Source organism: Equus quagga, chromosome 3 (genome assembly GCF_021613505.1).
Source record: "Equus quagga isolate Etosha38 chromosome 3, UCLA_HA_Equagga_1.0, whole genome shotgun sequence".
Taxonomy (NCBI): domain Eukaryota; kingdom Metazoa; phylum Chordata; class Mammalia; order Perissodactyla; family Equidae; genus Equus; species Equus quagga.
The window spans coordinates 43,464,031-43,480,391 of record NC_060269.1 but is presented as its reverse complement, the minus strand read 5'-3'; the positions used below and the strand labels follow the sequence as shown (position 1 = coordinate 43,480,391).

Below are 16,361 nucleotides of genomic sequence, written 5' to 3'. Positions count from 1 at the left end.
AGTATTGCTCTAAGATAGCTCATGGGAATGCCCAACAGTTTCTAACCTACTCTTGGGGCTCAAAAAATTGGAACTGCTCTTGTCATTCCACTTAAAAACTCTTATAGTAAATAAGTATTTCTCATTGAAACATGAGCGCAGTTAAATTATCTGCTATATTCTTTTATATATACATTTCTTGATAACGAATCTTTAAATTTTCTCTGGAAAAGATCATTATTTTAGTGAACTTAAAGAATTCTTAGATTGTTCTGAATTACACATTGTAGATATATTTTTCCGGAAAATATTTTAGATACTTTTATAAGTTGCTGTGGAAGTCTATGAAATACTGTCACTATCTTTGTGTAAAAACGTGCTATATCTATAATACTTATGTATAATATATATTATTTATATTATATATTACATATATGTATAACATATATATATTTATATATATTATGTATATATATGTGTATATCTTTTTTCAACTGACTCCAAAACTCAAGCTAGGCTTTCAGAATCCATTTCTTTCTTAATCCCTGATTGCTAAATTGGTTACTCTCTTCCGCTGATATATTTGACCGCAATGCATTTTTTACCCATCTGATCCTAGAGTGAAGAATTCATTGTTTTGCTTTATAATGGACAAGTTATTTCCTAGGAAAGTGCTCTTAACCTCAATTTCATGGATAAAAGGATTCATAGATAGTTTCTAGGGGCCAGATGAAGACTCTGAAATTGTATGCTACTGTGTGAAAACTATGAGAGTGTGCATTCAGATATATAATTTTCTGGCTTGAGCATCCATACCTTTCATCAGATTCTCAAAACTTTCTCAAGCCATTGGTTTAGAAGGATAAAGAAAAAAATAGCTCTTGTTTTTATACTTTGTTCAGAAGTTTAACATACTTGAGGAATTCTGAAACCTAGTTTTATAATTGGAGCAATTATAAAGGAACAGAGGATTATAGACATTTAGCAAATCATGTCAAGCTTTGTTTTTGTCTCAGAAACTTCCTACATTATTATTTTCTTCTGTCTAGATCATCCTGCTGGCATGCTCTTTATCATAATGGTACTACTGTATTATTCCACTATACCATAATACTTACAATCTTTTCTAAATATTACCTATTCTACCTGTCATCTGGCACAAAAAAATTAAAGCATAAGGCGATGTTGGAATTCTGGTAAGAAATGGAATTTTGAAGAGAAAAATCTCAAATTTGTCATTGCTTATTATATATGTGTTTTTCCAAAGTCTGGACAAGAGAATGAGGATTATCTTTTTTTAAAACAGATGCTCACTTTTTTTTTTAAGATTTTTATTTTTTTCATTTTTCTCCCCAAAGCCCCCTAGTACATAGTTGTATATTCTTCGTTGTGGGTCCTCCTAGTTGTGGCATGTGGGACGCTGCCTCAGCGTGGTTTGATGAGCAGTGCCATGTCCGCACCCAGGATTCGAACCGATGAAACACCGGGCCGCCTGTAGTGGAGCGCGCGGACTTAACCACTGGGCCACAGGGCCAGCCCCAAAACAGATGCTCACTTTTGATTTCAGAAAGGAAAAATAATTTCTTCCCTGAATATAATGCTTTTTAGATGAAATTTGCAGTTGTTGGAAGTTTTGTTTTAGAGAGCTCATAAATCATGATGAAGTAATTCCAAACATGAATTTAATATAACTCTAATCAATAGAAACATATTTGATGACATGGCAGTAGGTTGCTGGTGTCTTTTCACATAATGTGAGGGGTTTTGGTCAATTCTTCTTAAGCCAGTGATCTTTAGAAAGTAATGATAGACCAGGAATCAACCCATATGTCAACCTTTTTATCTACTAAATTTTCTTTGTAAATGTTTGCGAGTGAAACATGAGCTTTATTCCTAGGCACTTCATCCAGTCAACAAATATTTATTAAGTGTGTATTATATTTTAGGCACTGTGCTATGTTTTAGGTGATACAATAGTAAAAAACAAACAAAACAAAAACCTAGGCAAAATCCATGATCTTTTAGAGTTTGTTAATTAAATTACACGCAGATGTTTTAAAAACTAAATATTCGAGTAAGTAAATGAATATGTATATGAGACTTTCATCCATTGTGAAGGATAAGCAGTTTTCACTTTTAGTACAGTTTCATTTTTTCCATATTTTTTAGCCCTAATGATTAAGCACATTTTCAATGATCTCTCATCTTCTCTAAATTAATATGGAATTTATCATTTTTTAAGGCGTACCAAATCCTTGAAGAATGTTTACGATTAAAAGTAGAATTATCGTCAACCCTATTGTTCCAAGCAGTGGAATGAAGCCAGAATCCAGCAAATCAGTAATAATTAGTAAAAAGGTCTCCTGCTTTATTGCTAGTATTGGAAACACCTCACAAATAATCCCACTAAAAAGCAGTTAAACAGAAACAGTTATTAGGATTGTTGTTTCTGTTGCTGTTGTTGTTTTAACCTACCTTGAAATAAAGTATGTAAATGTAATCGATTTTACCAAGTTTATGAAAACAAAGAGAAAGTTCTATACAGTGGGGTAAGTTGAGTAAGGATGCTAACAGGAAAATAGACGCTTAAGAATTGATTACACAGATGTCCAGGTTGAAAGATTTCCTGGAGTTGTGTGATGTAGTGGAAAGAGAATAGAATTGAGACTCAAAAGATCTGGATTGAAGGTTAACCTTGTCATTTGTCATTAGGGTAACCATATGTCCAAGTTTCCTGGGGACCATCATGGTTTATGCCTGTTGTTCTGACACAATTAATAATGCCACCCTCCTTCATTGTTAAGAATGTATTGGTTTGGACAAGAAATTTTATGGTTGATTTACTGTGGCAACCAGCTCTATTTCACAATAATAAAGTTTGCATGACACATTTGATTTTTAAGATTGTTGTGATAACCAGAATAATCTTATGTATAGGAAAATATTTTGTAATCTGGAAATCATTATAAGAACTATAAAGTGGTATACAAATATTAGTGTATTCATTTGGACAGAGTGATTAAGATGACTGTAAATAAAAGAAGGTAGTTTTATTTTAATATAATTTAATTTTAATTCTTGAACAAGTTGGTATTTCTCTTGTTTGAGTAGTACTGTCATGCCCTATTTTTCCAAGGTGCGTTGTGTTGAAATCAAGTCACAGACTGTGACTACAAGGAATATTGAAGCTTGGACTTTCTTTGTGATAAGAATAAGGGATATAATTAAAATTTCAACAGGTTTCCTAAACTGAGTGAGAAAAATGGTACTAATTATTTCATGATTTTATCAGTATTCAATTCAATTTTAAATGGTCTTATAGTTTGCTTCTTTACCATCTTCAAGAGGTACTTATGTGTCTTTCTATTAGCTTTGGAAAATGATAATTTTATTATTTTCATAAGCCATTATTACTAATCACAAATTTTAATGCTTCTCCCTATGAATTTGATCTTCAGTGAGCAATTTCTCAAAGAAAAGCATTTTCATGCGGCTCTACTCCTGAACCCTGTTTTATTTCAGATGATCCACTTAATCTCTATAAAATGGCTGCACTGTAGCTTTTTGAATTTCTTCCCAAGAAGCTGGCAGAGGACTTGTGTTAATTTGAAACAAAGGAAAACCAGTTTTTACCAATAGCAAATGAGTTTCCAACAACTTCAAGGTCCTTTTATCAGTAGGAAGAAGAAACTAATTCTGCCTAAATCTGAGAAGCTGTTAACTGAACGTCATGTGGACTACAGAAACTTGGCAAGCAGGAGTCAGCTCACCATATGGAACTTTTAAAAATATAGTTTCTGGGACAAGATGTTTGGGGATGATAATTACTACTTCACAGGGTTGTTAAAAACATTAAATAGATAATGTATATGAAAACATCTGGCTAGTAACCTGCAATTTTGAGTAGGTAGTCAATAGATATTTGTTGAGTAAATGAGCAAGATCTGGCAAGACTGAAGAGTCAAGGGAATATATCCTACAAAATAATGCTCTTTCTTTTATTTTTTTCTATGCCAGCCAAGACCCTCTCCCTTAAAGATTGGTACAAATGACCATGAATAAAAGTTCATTTGACTGACTCAGATAATCATTTTTACAAGCTTTATGTGTCTTTTCAATCATTCAAATTTTTTCTTACTTCCAAAATCTGAAATTGAAGATTCTGAACCACCTAGATTAGGATTTGAGGTCACCAAAAGACTCAATTTTACTATCTCCATCTACTGGCAGGGAGGAACTATACCCAAGCATCTGGACTGGCATAGAAAAGAGGAGAAAGAACATTTAAAAGGTAAGCAAAACATATATTTTTATTTACTCTGAATTTTTAAACTTTTCTGATACACTCTAATATACTCTCCCATAATTAAGGTTGATGTAATGAGTCATATTAAAGAAGAGAATTTGTTTAGGTGGTGTAATATTCTTATCTGATTCTTCAACATGAACAAGTGTAGACTTGAATGCCTTTCTTTCGTAATGGGAGTCTTTTCTATCCTTTCACTTCTACATTTCTATCTAGTTGTTCCAACACTCCAGTGCTGTTTTCATATTCCTAATAATCTTTAACTGCAGCGTGCTTACTGAAATGTCTCTATTCTCATTTCCATATTCTCTGATATGTTAAAGATAATTTCCCCTGGCAGATTATTTTGACTGTTATGGTGTAGACAGAGTAGAAGTATCTCTCTCCAAGTGTAATAATTGATTATTCTGGTATTTCTTAGACTTTTTTCCCATCCTTCATTTATAGTATTTTCTTTTAGCAGAAAGTACGGAGTAAAAGTTTCTTGTTAATAAATGAGTAAAAGTCTTAAGACCTATTTCAGTCTGTATTTTTTTATTTTGGCATTTTGCTTCCCCATCAGAAATCTTTTGTTTGGTTGACTTGGTTGACTTTTAGCCAGAATATGACATCACAATCAAATTTTGAACTATGATAACTGCTATTAAAATAAAAATTTTGATAGTTTGTGTGGTTGTGCAGAAATAGATGTCTGTAAATTTAAGTGACGTATTTTAAATGATTCGTATAGTTGTTCTTAAGGCTTATGTTATGCATATCTTTCTTTTAAAGGCCCTATCTCAACTTGAGAATAGGAGTAATATCCATTTGCCAAGATAATTAGTATTGTTACGCTTGCTGTAATTAAGTATAATTTGTACTTTTTTTCCTGTTAGCTTTCTCCTGCTCTCCCTCAGCCCTTGGGCATTTTTTTTCCATCTCTTTGCTCCATTTTTTTGGACAGTGTTCCATTTCTTTCAGAAGAGGAAAGGATAGATTTATAGGGAACCTGGGTGAGAGTTTTTAAACATCAAAATTGGATTTCATGGGCAAGAATTTTCAAGGAAATGCTCTCTTCAAACAAGTCTGTTCACTTGCTGGGAGGTCATGAATGCAGCTGGTCCGTTTGCTGGCTGGGGGATTACAGTCATATAAACAGTGCAAATACCATAAAGAAGGACTCTCAAATCTTATTGTGGCTTCTGACAGTGTCCAGTCTGACAGACATATCCTCAAAGTCTTCACTGAGATCAGAAGATAGGGAAGTGGGTATTTTTGGATGATATTGAAGGAACTGGTGAATAATGAGGTGTTGGAGGATAATCTCTCGTCACAAATGAAACTTCTGGTGAAATTTGTAAAGTCCAATTCAGTCCCTATTTTGAATTTTTATTCAAAATCTATATGTTCTTGAATCTGTTCCATCCTTTGTTTCAGCTCCTCTTTTTAGACCTCTTGCCTCTGGATCTTTGGTTTGATTTTAAAACTATTGTCTTAAAGCCAGCTTTTGCTGAAGAATTCAGCTAACCGATCTATTCAAACCAGTTCTGGAATGAAATATACTTAACATCTTCATGTTTACGCTCAGTCATTCTTCTATAATAGACAAGATAGATGATAAAATAATGGAAGGTGAGATTAAAAAGCTTGGCATGATTAGGAATTCTCATCATCGTTATTAAAAATGTCTTTGATTTGAGATATAAAATTTAAGCAACTGATTTTCCCACCACAATTATGTATTGTATTATTAATATATGGCTTCCATTTCTTTTAAAAGCCTCACATTTATATTTTATTCATATCTTAACATCACTTTAAGATTGGCAAGAGTTGTTGAGAGTCGAGTGTGTGGTGGGAAGTGATGTTTTCCAGCAGAGCAGAATGGTTAGAACTTTCGTGAACATAAATTCGTTTAAACTTAGCCTGTGAGGGGCAATCATGTCCCAGTATAATTGCTCTTCATTTATTCCTAATATCATTATGTGGAATTACTCCTAAAACTAAAGATCTTGCTACAATTATAACTTAGAACTGTCAAATATTCCTAATGACAATGCAAACACTTTATCACTTACTGACAGCATTTAATAACATTTAAAACATAAGATAAGAGGGCATGATTTGTATAAAAGTGACCAAATTTATTATTTTTCCTGTCTTTGAATATTATACATAAGAAATTCATAGGCTCATTGTGTACAAATTACATGCATCCACCTTTGAACATGAAATGCTAAATATAAGTAGGGAGCAGTAAAATCTCATTTTTTTAGCATTAATGATTGCTGAATATATTAAGACTGAAATAAATATATTCTGATTTTGTTGTTTCTTAGGAATCATTTATTTTATCTAATTCAGAGTTTAAAATTAAATTTTAAATATTCACTAAAGGCCTGAAATAATGGCCTTATTTGCATTTTTTTCTGTGAAAGAGTAAGTTTGTATTGATTACTTTTTCGTTATTATTTGCCCTGAAGAATTTTAAACATCTTCCCATCAAAATGTCAGTACTATATCTAGGCACTGTGTGCTCACAAGGAAATAGGTAGCTGCATTCCATATTTGAACTTGCTGGTAAACTTCAATCTGAATGTTGTAAATTATATGTCCAGTGCAGATGGAAACTGACCGATATTGAGTTTCCAAAACAGATGAGGTGCTTTATTGAACGTATTTTCTCCTAAATCAGCTTATTTGTTTGTTTAAAGTTATATAATATGAATTTGTGCTTAATCGCATTAGCCAGTTTTTGTCATAATAATATTTCATGTAAATGTATTTTGCTGATTAAAATATTTCAGAGCTCCTAATATTTTATGTAAACTTTCTTCATTGAATAATAGTATTAGTTCAACAAAAGAGTTGATTAAATGTTGCAAAAATGAAATCAATAGTGAATCTTTAAAGTGAATTTTTTTTTATATAATGTGAATTACTCCCAGTTTATCTCTATTCTACATTCTGCTTTTGACCTCTTTGTGGTGTACAAAGAAATGCACAATTTACCACAGAATAAAAAATAATAGCATCACCTAAACATGTTTCACTATAGTGGTGTGTGCAATTTTGTGTGTAGACCATTATGTTCATTACTAATTGGTGTGTGGTAGAGGCTTTAAGGAGAGTCTGTGTTTATATACGTGGAAGCATAATAGGTAAGAAGATTATGTCAGTTTGTCTTCCATAATTGAGCCTTCATTTAAAAATGTTATAGCTCATTGTATGAAACCACAATAGGTTATTTCTACCATTACCTTAAGGCTAAAGTACCATGATGTCAAATCTTTACCATTTCTATATCTCATGCCTCAATACCAGAAGAATTTTACAGACCTTACTTGCTGTATCCTTTCTGATGCTGATTTGGATATTTTAGAACATGAAAAGGGAACACTAATAATAATCACCCCAGGATGACCAGCCTAAACCAAGGTCACCCCAGGCAATGGCAAAACATTCACTATATAATGATTTTGGTTGTATGTATAAAAAATATTAACTCAAATTGGCTTAAATAGTAAAAGTGATTTATTTAGTCATGCATCTGAGAAGCCCAGAGATGGGATGAATTTATTGTGTGGTTTGAGCTGGGATCTAGCTCCATTTTTGTGTACCACCATGTATCTGCCTACTTCTGTGCATTAACTTTTTCATCAGACTGGATTCTATTATGACAGCTGAACAGTAGTTCTGGACCATATTTCTGTACTCAAAATGGTCTAATTCCCAACTGTTGAAAAAAAAAAGCCATTGGATTGACTCTGATTGACCCATTAGAGCATCCATGCAGTGAGGGAAATGGACTTATCTATTGATTTTCCAGGCATACTTCTGGGTAGGGTCAATCCAGCCTTTCTTTATCCAGTGGCTGTTTCATAGTGGTGGTGGGGGATGCTGGGAAGATGCTCACTATATTAACTTACTCTCATTGTGTATGAAAGATTTGTTTTGAACTTCCTGAACAAGGGCCCCCATTTGTTACCGTTGCTCATAGTTAGGAGGCTAATGGCTGATTTCCTGGACTTCTCATTAGATAGAAAAGAATTCAAACTTTTTTAAAGATAGTGTCAAATCTAGGAAATGGCAAAATTTCTACAAAGTTCTCCTTTTCCTGCTTCTTTAATTAACCAAAAACTTGAAATCACTGCCTAAAAGTCACTGCTTCTTGCTTAATCAGTTTGATCTTTGTGAAATTGGAATCCTTATACATATTGACCAATTTTGCATTGTCTTACATAGCAATGTCCTTTTTGCTGACAGAAGAAGAACTCGATACATGATAAATTTTCCTTCTCATTGTATTTGAATTAGACAGAATATGTTGGACAAAGTTTCTCCTTCATGTACATACTGATTTGTAATTATCAAGGTGGTTAATTTATACATTTATCATTTCATTTGAACTTTAAAACAGCCTGTGATTATCTCCAGTTTATAAAAAATAAACTTCAATATCAAGTGTCTTGCCTAAAATAAATTTTATCATTAATTGATTCATATTTCAGAGTTAAGATAAAATAACTACAATTGTGGCATTCTCAGTGTGGTAAAATTATCGAACATGTTTTATTTTTTAGAAATAAGCAAGCATATTAAGAAAATGGCAAATCTCAATAATGAGTACTCTAAGACCTATCACCTTCAGCTGAAATATATATGTAAGTTATAATAGATGAACTTTGAGTAAGATATCAAATATGAATTAAGAGACTTTAATTTGGGAGGAGTATAAATTGTAAAATCTTCTTACCCTTATATGTACAGTGTCTGAAAACTTAGGAATGAAGGATGAAATGTTGAAGTAATATGTAAAATAGTTTTTTGTCATATTCTGGGATATCAAGTTTCTCTATACTATCAGTATGTATTAGGTAGTGCCATGTACCAGGGACCGTGCTAGATAATGGTTATGGACTTCAAGAAAAATAATTTTGCCTTCTAGGAATTCATACTATGGTAGAAAAGAAAATTAGTTCAACTCATACATTATGATTAAAATATGCAGTCCTAACGGAATAGACAATGAGAATGAAGAATTACATTCTAAAAGAGGTAACGTCTGAAGTGGGTTTCACTAGTTGAATATTAGTTTACTAGTATACCTAGTCTAGGAATGATACTAAGCTGTAGTCCTAGGAGTTGTCACATTAAGAGGATAAGGCTTTGTTTTGTTTTTGGTGTCCCAAACCCCTGGTCCAGTACATGAAACATGATAGGTTCTCAATATATGGTTTTTGACTATTCATTCCCTGAGGAATAAAATGATTATCTTCTGGGATAAATGCAAGAACTTCAATTGGGTTTATTTTAAATAATTACATTTGTTTGAATGGCTTGCTTAATGTAGCAGTCTCTTATCTTTTCCTAGTGAATATTTATTCTTGCACTTTGCAAACAGTTGAGGTAGACAACACTAATGTTGATTGACCTTTTATTTTGCTGCTGTTTTAAAGGCATCTGAAACAGTAGATGGAGCCAATGATAAAACAAAAACTAGAGTCTTAGTTCTCTGTATATTATTGTACTTTTGTATTAATAGTCAGAATTTAAAATATTAAGCATGAAAATGAGTATTTCTATATAGTTTGGAATTTATGGAGAGAGATCTGTTTGTGCTGTGGGGTTCAAGTATATCTTCTCGCTAGAGAATTAAGATTAGTGAGATTACTCAGGATTTTCTAGGCAAAAAGGTACCAACTCATGGAACCAGTGAAACTAGCTACATATAGACATGTATATATACACACATATACATATATATGTGTCATGTAATTTTAACCAACTTGTTAAAAGTGAAATTTGTTAATTGAGAGTTAATGCAAATGAAAGCAGAAATAGCTATATAAACAAACTGGCAAGATTAGGATAAAGGATTGTCACAGGTGAAAGAAACCATGAACAGAGCAAAGCACAAATAAGACCAGTGAATACGGATATTTTTCAAATATGAATTTGGAAATAGATGCAACTGACTATTACACAAATACTTGTTTTTAAAACACAATTTGAAAATAATATATGGTTGGAAGTAAACACATCAGAAATCTCACAGGACACCTGTGAAGTCTACCAGTTTACTGGTGACACATTGCCACAGGCTTGCCGTGAAACAGGAACCAGCATTCTTCAGAACTCTCAAACTAGACCAAGATCGGAGACTTCTTTATACCTGGTTCTTAATCCTGCATTCTTTTCTGCTACAGTCAGCTTAAAACATTAGCATGGATGAGTTTTCTTTTTTGTGCGTTATGCATTATCCAGAAACCTTTTTTTCAGTATTATCTTCATTAATAGTACATTTTCCAGTATTGGAATTTTTATTGTTTTTATGACTCTCTTATTCCTATCCTCTTTCATTCATAATAACTATATCTCTAAGGGGACTAACAGTATGAAATCCCAGGCCAATATTTATGAAATGGCTTTGATTTTAATGCTAAGTTTATTGAATACATACAGATATATAAGATTCTATATAACTGAATTGTATGTGTATGTATATAGTCAACAATTTTACACTATTTACGTTATTAATCTCCCTTCTTTTCCTTTTCTTTTCTATTTTTCTTTCATTTTAGTTTTCAATACTTCTGCCCTAAGGGGAGTTCAGCAGGACAATGTGAAATGATTTTTAAAATTTAGTGTTTATATGTATTTTCATTTTTCATGATGAGCTATCTAAGGTGAACAAGATTTATTCTTGTTTAGGATACTTTGCAAAAGGAGTATGTTGTGAGTACTTGAGTGATTTCACTACAAACATGTGTTTTATTTCATTAGTACTTTAAGCGTACTGTCCATTGGACACAGGAAAAGGAAAAATTTAATAAAATAGTCACAAAATATGTACTTGCCTCATCCCTAAAATACTAGTAAAGGTATATGTTTGGAAAGATGAGTTTTTAAACAACAGAACTGTAAGTGCAGAGTCTTAATTTGGTAGAACTTAATGTTTGCTGCTTTCTTCTTTTTTTGTTTTTTTTGATAATAGGCCTAGTTGTCTGAGATGTACATAACACTTTGACAATCATGTACAAACCGTATGTGTTTGGTGGCAAACCTCGTTGCATTTTGAGATGAATTTTTGGGAGCAGCAATTTAACCTAAAAGGAAATTTAGAATTCTTTTACCACAAATAAGGCCTAGATTTTCAGTCTTTAAATTATGTTTAAATATATCTCAATGGAATTATGAATTATAAAGGAAAAAAACAATGTAAACACAATTTAAGTATATACATTTTAGCCATGAGCTTTTTTGATTGAAGATGTAAAAATAGAATTCAGTTCTTTTAGTAGCCATGTAATTTTCTAGGTTGTATATGAAAGAATAAACTCTGCTGCATTTGTAGAATGCCTTAGATGATAAAAGGTATTTGTTTTGAGGCAAAATGGGGCAAATATTAAAGTTTAATAAATCTGATTAGGAAGATTAATTCATTAAAAAGAATTAGTTGCAAAAAGGAGAAGGACTCTTGATATAAACACCTGGTATAAACACCTCTGAAAAATGTAAATTATTGGAAGAAAATGTAGAGATTGGGGAAAATTTAGCGATTTTAACTTGTTAGATCTTTCTGTGTTCTTAGAAGATATACTGGTCCTAAATTTGCATAGAAAAGGTATTGATTATGTTAATATAACCAATAGCAGTATCAAATATTAGCACCCAGTACGAACAGAGAACATATTTCTGCATAGGTTACTTACTACTGACAACAAGTTTCGGCACTGAGAAGAATGGTGGCATTAAATTATTTATTTAATTTAAAAATCCTATGGTACTTAAAGCATATTTACTAATATTATGATATTCCCCATGATGTGCACTGTATATATTAAAAAAAATTATATTTGTCTTTACTTTGTCTTCCTAATTGTAAGTTAGACAATGTAAAATAGTGCTTACCAGACATTGTTGAAACAGCCAAGTTTAAGAGAATGAAAAAACTGCTTTAAGAATCATAACTACAACTTGTTAAAATTATTTTGGGTACTTTAACATTAAAACAGGTTATTCTTTAACCTTAATACTATTCTAACTAATGAGTGAACCTTGACATTAATTCTTAAATTCAAGACGTTTCTTAGGGCAATATTCTTAAATTGCATTTTATCAATGTGCAATAATGTGTTTTCAGTGACATAAATACTAACTGAAAATTTGCTACCATTACTGTAATTTCTGTTGAAGAATGAGGGGCTGAGGGGAGGGCTAAAAAGGTAAAGGGGCACATGGTGTAAGGTGATGGATGGCAGCTCAATTTTTGGTGGTGAACACATGCTATACGGAAGTCAAAATATAATGATGTACCTCTGAATTTATATAATGTTATCAAACAATGTTACCTCAATAAAAAGAAAATAGACATGAATAAAACAGAAAGAATGGGTGCAAAAAGAAATTCTTGCAATCCAAATAGCTTTGTGCACAATAAATATATTAGTTTTCTAGTAATATGTAAGAAATCATGAAAACTAATGAGGTATTGCTATATTTAAAATTGTTGTCCTGATATTATAAGTACAGAAAAGTTGCAAAAGAAATTAAGTGTTGGGTATTGTGCCATGCACGTTACTTCATGTGTTTAAGGTCCAGTTTAGGACTTTTAAAATATTTTCATAAAATTATTTTAGAAATTGAATAAAACATAGTTTAAAGGTTTTTTTTGTTACTGGAATTTAGCGTACTTAAATGGATTGTATTTTCATGGCCCAAAAGAGCATAACTATCTTACTTCTTATTTTTTGTGTAGATGAACAGCCACTCATTTTACAGATATCAATTATGTATTTCTTCTGATTACTAACTCCCAAGTGGGTGGGTAAAAGAACACTTTTGTCTCAGCAACACCAATTTGCCCTCCCCCTCATATCTCCCCCCAACACTCTAATCAAAAGAAAGATATTATTAACAACATATTGTAGCATTTCATAATGTAAAAGGTTGCCATGCTTAATAAACTTTGAAGCTATTTTATACTATATTTTCCTCTTAGAAAGTTAAAATTCATATTAGCATATTAAAGTCACTGAGAAGTCCTGCAACATTTCTTTCTTTTTTTTCCCCTTGCTGAGGAAGATTCTCCTTGAGCTAAAATCTATGCCAATCTTCCTGTATTTTGTACATGAGTCACTGGCACAGCATGGCCACTGACAAGTACTGTAGGTCCACATCCAGGAACTGAACCCTGGCCGCCAAAGCGGAGCATGCCAAACTTAACCACTGGTCCATTGGGGATGGCCCTGTGCAACATTTCTTATAATTTAATATCTTTTTAGAGTGCTCATAGTTCCCTTACAACAAGAAATTGAGACTGTTATTTTGATCTCATTTCTCTTTTCAAGGTCATTTAAGATTTAAGATCGTTTAGTAATTCCAGCTCATGTGAAACTTTGGAGTTGTGTTGAATACCTTTTTTCAGAAGCTATTTTGAAACCTGTGATTTTTGAAATGTCTATTCTAAATGTGTGTCCATGCCTATGTTTTTTCTTTAGGAGTACAAGATCCCCAGCATGAGAGAATTATTACTGTGTCTACTAATGGAAGTATTCACAGCCCAAGGTTTCCTCATACTTATCCAAGAAATATGGACTTGGTGTGGAGATTAGTAGCAGTAGAGGAAAATGTATGGATACAACTTACCTTTGATGAAAGATTTGGGCTTGAAGACCCAGAAGATGACATATGCAAGTAAGTTAATCATACTTGAAATTTTAACAGAGTGTAATAACTATTGTAGTCTTTCAAGTTGCTTCATTTTGAGGATGTGATTTTAAATGGCATCTTTTGTAGTTATGTTTTTCTGATGATCCGAGAAATTTCCAATCTTATTTAAGCTATGTTTCTATCTACTATTGAAAATAATTTGATGTAATTTATAGTAAAAAACACATATAGACTAAAAAAATTTTAAATAAGGAATAAAGAATAAAAAGCCAAGTAAGGAATGCAGTTGTACCGATACATCTGTTTGCAGTTGTACCAAAAAATCTGTTACCATCAGTGCTAAAATTTTTACCTTTCAGCTTCCTGATAGCCAAATCAATAAAATAAACAGTAAGCTGTTAAAAGACAAAGCAGTATGCATGGGAACATGATAGTATCCAGTATCTGGAGGTACACATATGGCTACGTACACACATGCAAGATTAAGAAGTTTGAATATTTCATCATGAAGAAGAAATACAGTTCTGAAAGCAGAATTTGAAATTTAGGCTGACATTATGGTTTGCCAGGTAGAAATTCATCATAATTCTCCTGGAAGCATTCATGGACCAAAGTCAGCTGGAGCATTTCACCCACGCAAAAGACCACCTACTGTATGTCATACAAATATTACTCTTTAAATCCTATGTGAATATACTTGTCAAGGTTGAGTGGTCTTATTGAAGATTTTTCACTTCAATGGCATTTGTATATCATGAAAATATTTTACTTGAGCTGCTTTGTAGGGTTCTTTATTTTCTCTTTGATATATAAGTTAAAAGAGAATTTTCATTTTATGGTATAATACAGATAAATATTTCAATGCAGATGAAATAAAGTTTGCACTTGCTGTCATCACAATTTGTATCTTTAACATTTACGTAGTTAGATTTTTTAACATTTCTTCTTTCTGTGACTATGCATTTCATGTTATTTTTTTCCTTACATCTATAATCTTAGTCTTTGAGAACAGAAGCTATCCTAGCTGTATTTTAGAGACAGTGTTATTCAACCCTTCATTTTATAGACAAGGAAACAGAGGTCCAGGAAGTAAAGCGACTGCCCTAGCTCTCATTCATATTTTATACCTAAACAAATGCTAAAACAGATTTTTCTTAACAGACATTTAGGTAGTTTTTCACCACGCTATGCTACACCTCTTGTCTTCTTTTCATATACAGGATTCCATAATCTTGTCAAAAATTGTGAAGGCTTTAAGCTCTTGTCCTACTTGCAAAGTAGCAAGTTAGCCTACCAGTTTCATGGATGCTGATAGAAGACAGGAGACGCCTGGGTCAGAGACAAAGAACTGTGTGACAACAATAGCCAGAGTATTAGCGCTTCTTGTGACTCTTCCCGAGTTCCAGTTCCTACAGGTCAATACCCAGAGGGCCACATGACACCTGCACACCTAGTGGGTTGTGTTACAGGAGAGGAAGCATTATATGTGTGTGTCTTTATGTACATAGTTATGTGTGTATGTAATGTATATTAGTAGTTCAATATAAAAATTAAACCATCATCCAGCGTGCCTCCCCTAGCTACTTCACTCAGTATGAGACTCAACTTAAGAAAAGTGACTTCCAGTAATTCTGAAATCCCTTCGATTTGTTCCTTCCTGATTACACCTTCTTCTTTTCCCTGAAAATATAATCATCGCCGTAAGTTTTTTTCTCTTGATCTCTCTTGCTTTTCTCTATAATTTGACCACATAGATGTATTTCTCTCTGTATTATCCTATAAAAAGGAAATTATTTTCTGCCTGTTTTGAAATATATATCAATGGAATAATACTATGTGTTTACTTTTGTGACTTGATACATTTCAAAACAAGCAAAACTAAGCAATATGATATGATTCTTTAAAAGTTAGCTTATGTTGATGCAGATAGCTTAAGTTATTTGTTTTCCTTCATGTATAGTGTTCCGTTGTGTGAGTATTCAGCCTGTTTTTCTCTTCTACTTTGATGAACATTTGGCTTGTTTCCAGCTCTCCTTGTCCAAAAGTTCAAGAAAACTTTCTTGGAATTTATGTCTAAGAATGGTATTGCTGTCTTAAGATATTTATGTTTTCAACTTTAGTAGGTGGAGTTAAATTGATTTTAAAAGTGATGAATTTGTACTTCTACCAACAATATACAACAATTTCTGTTGCACCACTCTCTTCCCAACCTTTTGATTTGTCATTCTTTTAATTTTTGGTAGTATGTAAGTGTGAAATTGTACCTCAAGATTAACTTTTATTTGTTTTTCCTCATTACTAATGAGATTGAGAAATTTTCATATTATTATTGGCTACTCATATTTCCTTTCCTGTGAAATGCCTGCTCATATCTCTTGCCCAGTTTTTATTGGGCTGTTTGGCTGTTTAAATTTTGCTTTTC

At 32.4% G+C, this 16,361-nt stretch overlaps 1 protein-coding gene across 2 annotated transcripts in view; it reads left to right on the top strand.

Annotated features, from left to right (window-relative positions):
• PDGFC (platelet derived growth factor C) overlaps positions 1-16,361 on the top strand; it is a 208,771-nt gene that overhangs the window by 101,152 nt on the left and 91,258 nt on the right. For both annotated transcript variants that reach the window (XM_046656994.1, XM_046656993.1), the window contains exon 2: positions 13,768-13,963. In XM_046656994.1, the coding sequence (XP_046512950.1) occupies positions 13,768-13,963 (196 nt within the window). The remainder of the gene's footprint in view (positions 1-13,767; positions 13,964-16,361) is intronic.